Source organism: Sprattus sprattus, assembly GCF_963457725.1.
Source record: "Sprattus sprattus genome assembly, chromosome: 8".
In the NCBI taxonomy this organism is placed as follows: domain Eukaryota; kingdom Metazoa; phylum Chordata; class Actinopteri; order Clupeiformes; family Clupeidae; genus Sprattus; species Sprattus sprattus.
The window spans coordinates 4,478,944-4,483,943 of NC_137927.1; the positions used below are offsets into that span (position 1 = coordinate 4,478,944).

A 5,000-nucleotide genomic window follows, 5' to 3' on the forward strand; every position below is an offset into this window, starting at 1 on the left:
CATTTAACAACATTCCTGAATAACCAGTGTGAAACTACACTCAACATTACTGCATTTAACAACATTCCTGAATAACCATTGTGAAACTACACTCAACATTACTGCTTTTAACAACATTCCTGAATAACCAGTGTGAACTACACTCAACATTACTGCATTTAACAACATTCCTGAATAACCAGTGTGAATCTACACTCAACATTACTGCATTTAATAACCTTCCTGAATAACCAGTGTGAATCTACACTCAACATTACTGCATTTAACAACATTCCTGAATAACCAGTGTGAATCTACACTCAACATTACTGCATTTAACAACATTCCTGAATAACCGGTGTAAAACTCCCCCCAACATTACTGTATTTAACAACATTCCGGAATAACCAGTGTTAAACTCCACCCAACATTTCTGCATTTAACAACATTCCTGAATAATCATAATCAATCTTAATGAATCACAACACTACAACCATTCCGATGTCAGTATTAAGAGACAAGAGACATTATCAGACAAGAGTATTAAAACCTCCTTACATTTTATAACAGTGTTGTAAGGTACTTCCACATAAGAACAAAAAAACATTCAATGATGGAATTGATGTTCTATTTGTGTTGTGCTACTGTGGTTGTGTGCTGTAATGAGTAGTGTAAAATAGGGAAGTAGGACAAGATAGAGAGGAAAAGTCAGGATGGACTGCAGTGACTGAGATCATTTGTGAAGGCTGCTGACACACTGCTGCGATTAACTGCTTTTGGTAATCTTCAAACCGTTTTCATATGCTGCCTGCAAATGCACAGAGGTGAAATGAGCTGATTCTATCAGCAAGCAGCAGACCACTGACCTGAAGCGGAGGGAACCACTTTCTCCACCACAGGTTGCTGAAGGGGATGTACCACTTTGATATTTCCAGGGGGGTGCAACAGATGTTTGGAGTTAACGGTCTCCACGGCACCCCCTGTGTACTTGTCCAGTCTTATGATGCTCTGTGATGTTGACTCCGTGACGTACACAAAGCCCAGGAACACAGACATCCTAACGGTTTTCGATCTACATAGTCAAAACCAGAGTGAGGTCCTTCATTAACTACAATGAAACGGTCATCAGCTGGGTGCTGTGCAGCTGAACACAATTTAGTGAAAGACAACTTGTTATTGGTAAATGAAAACAATTGCAAAAACCAACTGGCACAAAGAGACAACTTAAATGAAACTATGTAGTATCAAAATATGAGGGCAACTTGTATCTGGTAAATGGACCTTCATTCATTCATTACTTCACTCATTCTTCAATCTGTTATTATCGGTTCTAATCATATTTTCATTCATTCATTCATTAATCAATTAAGTAATTAATTAATTTAATCTGTTTTTTTTTTGTGACACATATTAGTTAGTAACAATCTCGTCTCAACTTAAAGTAAACACAGTGTTGAGTTACTCACTGTAGAGCTTGGTTGAAGACATTGATTACGTTCCCATTGTAGTCACATGACCCGATGGCCCTGTGGTTCTCTGAGCCTTGCTGGATCCAGAACAGCCTTCGGTCTGAGTAGTCGATGGTCAGCGTCTCCAGCCGGTCCGGGATCTTCAAAACCGTTGTGCCCATCTCCCCGTTCACGTCTGCACGCTGGATACTTGGACTGACCACGTCTGACAGCCAAAATATGAACCTGGAGGAAATGAGTCAATCACAATGAGTCAATCACAATGAGTCAAAACGTCTCACCTGCAGAGAAACGTTCAGTGTTTTCTGAATGAAATGTCTAGACAGGCAGATCACTACAGGCAGCTGCTGATGTTATTATTCCTGCAGTATTTTTCCACCTCTAATGTGAGTGCAAGTTTTCCAAAATATGAGAGGAGAGTGACGTAAACGTTTGCCCACAAGCCATCAGTTTTGAGCTGTCAGTTAAAGTAAATGTTGTGACACAGAAACAAAATGGCTCCCTGTGTGTCAGGGGCTTCGGCATTTCTCTTTGATTGGGCTCTAAGAGCCGAACCAAGTCTGGCCTCTCTCTGCTGCTGGTATGTGAGGAGCACTTGTGCATAGCTAGCACCCAGGTGCCAGCCATGTCTGAAAGAATGTGACCGTCTGAGGCACCAAGCAGTTATAGCAAAAGAGAGGCAAACAAGATGGCCGCCAGCAGAGTCACTGACCTTGAGGAGGAAAATGGGTGATATTGTTATCGTGAGCGGAGTGAGTGCAGTGTGTTTGTGAGTCAGCCGTCGCCGAAGAACGACCCTGAGACGTGAGCTGAGTCACACAGACGTGCTGACACAATAAGAGTCAAATGAAGAACGCAAGGAAGTATGCAAGTAGACCAGATGGAAATGAGTGTACAGAGTCAAATTAGACGGAATGAAGGAAAAAAGTGAGTGAATCTAGTGGAAACTAGACTGAAACTAGAGCAAATATCTAATGGCATATTAACCTTTCGTTTGGATCAGTGACTATACTGCTGGGTTGGGAGAGCTGTCTTAGAAGGGTCCTCTTCTCTTTGCCATTTAGGTTGGCCTTGTGAATGGTTCCTGTCTCCTGATTGGTCCACAGGAGAACGTTGTGAATCCAGTCCACTGCCAAGCCTGAGATTCCTTTCTCTGTAACAAGAAGCTTCTAGAGAGAGTGAAAGAGAGAAAGAGAGAGAGAGAGAGAAAGACAGAGCGAGACAGAGAGAGAGAGAGAGAGAGAGAGAGAAAGAGAGAGAAAGAGAGAGAGATGGCATATCAGAATATTTGGATGAACATTGATTCCGACAGTCATATGGTTAATTCATTTAGTAAAATATATGTTTGAGGACATAGGACACAAGACATAAAAACTTGTTTTAAAAGTTTTATAAGTTTCAACTACAAAAAACACTGAATGAAAACAAATGGAGATGTGTTGAATAGACGTGGGGAGAGACATTAGTTTACTTGTCTCTGCGTCCCGTTTATGGCAGCTCTGCTGATGACACCAGTCTGTCCGCCAGACCAGTACACCTCTCCGGACTGCAGGTGGAAATCCAGGAACACTGACGCTCCAGCTCTGGGTACCACTCGCTTGTGGTCCAGCCCATCCAGGTCCATGCGGAATATTGCATTTCCATATCCAAAGATGAGAAAGGGTTCCGGAGCTACAGGAAGAGGAAACAAAGCAAATGAGACTCACACACAAACACACACACACACACACACACACACACACACACACACACACACACACACACACACACACACACACACACACACACACACACACACACACACACACACACACACACACTCACAATCACACACACACACACACACACACACACACACTCACAAACACACACACACAAACACACACACACACACACACACACACACACACACACACACACACACACACACACACACACACACACACACACACACACACCAGTAAATCTCTGCATCATAAGGCCTTCACATTTCTGCCCGACAAAAAAGGCAAACAGCATTGGACATTGGTAGCAGTAGCTATATTTCCCAGTTTCCTTGTTTTGGTGTCGTTTACCAAAAACATGAAGCCACATGCCACATAACCAAGTCATCTTTCGATGACTGGGGCAACTACAACAACAACAAACTGTAAGCTTAAAAAGCAAAAAAAGCCACCACAGAGGTGCAAACTTCTCAACATAAAGAATGATGGTGTGATGGTCAAAGGCCTAACCGATTACCCCAAGCCCCAGACAGAGGAGAAAAGACGTCAGACATTATTCATTCAGTTTTATGTCATTTGTTGTCCTGACTCTAACTTTGTGCTTCTTTACATAGACACTCACAATGGCCTTTTGTAGATGTTTTTATTCAGCATGAGGGAAATTAATGGTGGGGTGTCCTTCACTCTATTCAGCCCATTAGCAGGAGAGTGAGGGTATCTTAGCAACCACAGGAGGGATGAAAGGCCTACAGAGGAAGCCTTCTGTAGCCTGAGAGGGCCGTGTGGTCATTCTGAAATGCTGAGATCTGTTGCTGAGATATGGGAAGACTGAGGTCTAGCAATGCAATGAACTAATAGACAAGCATCCATTATGTAGGATATCATTCCAAATAATAATAATAATTAAAAAAAAGCATACAAAGTAAAGTGGGCAGCCTAATTTGTCTTTTTTTTTGTATTTAGGGTGAAGGTAGATTAGGTCGAGTTTGGTTAACTTTGGTTAGTTTAGTTAGTTATTGTATGTCATGTCATGTTTTGGCATTAGGTTATTAGTGTTTTAGTCCATATATATTAGGATAGCATATTTTATTAGATTATTTGGTTAAGTTGTGTTTGTTTTGTTTTTGTTTGTTTGAATTGGTACCGTGGGAATTTTCTGTATGGCTTTAATGGTTTGTGTTCTTTCAACAGTGATTTCTAGTGACGTCTGGTGACTGGCTTATCCTAAGAAAGGCCGGCGATTATTTTCCGCTCCTGACCACACGCTCATTTACTTTTGCCTTTAAATAGAACCCTCTGGCACGCCTGTTTGCTGTCGTCTTTGTGCTTGTGAAATCCCTTTATTGGATTAAATTGTTGAATTTCTTAAAAAATCGATTTCTAATCCCTGACTCCTTCTGAAGCTGAAGGCTCCAGCAGCAGAAGGTAGTGAGATGTGTCCCTAGGAGACCACCACGCTTGTGGGCCTGCAATCAGCAGACAGTGCATTTTTATTGGATTCGTTTATTTTGCTTGTGCCTTATTAGTGTTGACTATATTTCCCATACTGCTTTGCTGTGTGGGTGTAGAGCAGGTTTTTGGCGGTTGAGAGAGGAAAAGGATGGTTAATGGGTGAAAGACTGTAATGTAGAGCTGGAAAGGTAAAGTGTTTCAGTTCTGAACTTGTCTGTCTCTGTGCACTCACAGGCTACGCCACGTAACAACCCCTCCTGAGGATCTCAAACTTGAAATCGAGAGCAGCTGTGTTTTCTGCCTTCTTATAATTCTGAGGCCCAATAAACCCTGTGTGTTGCTTGTTTTAAGTTGTGGCTATAGTATGTGACTTTGG

At 41.9% G+C, this 5,000-nt stretch overlaps 1 protein-coding gene across 1 annotated transcript in view; it reads right to left on the minus strand.

Annotated features, from left to right (window-relative positions):
* egf (epidermal growth factor) overlaps positions 1 to 5,000 on the minus strand; it is a 30,337-nt gene that overhangs the window by 23,666 nt on the left and 1,671 nt on the right. Inside the window, exons 2-5 of the mRNA XM_080843025.1 lie at positions 2,920 to 3,119; positions 2,436 to 2,617; positions 1,446 to 1,673; positions 846 to 1,051 (exon numbers count right to left, since the gene is read on the minus strand). Of these exons, the coding sequence (XP_080699151.1) occupies positions 846 to 1,051; positions 1,446 to 1,673; positions 2,436 to 2,617; positions 2,920 to 3,119 (816 nt within the window). The remainder of the gene's footprint in view (positions 1 to 845; positions 1,052 to 1,445; positions 1,674 to 2,435; positions 2,618 to 2,919; positions 3,120 to 5,000) is intronic.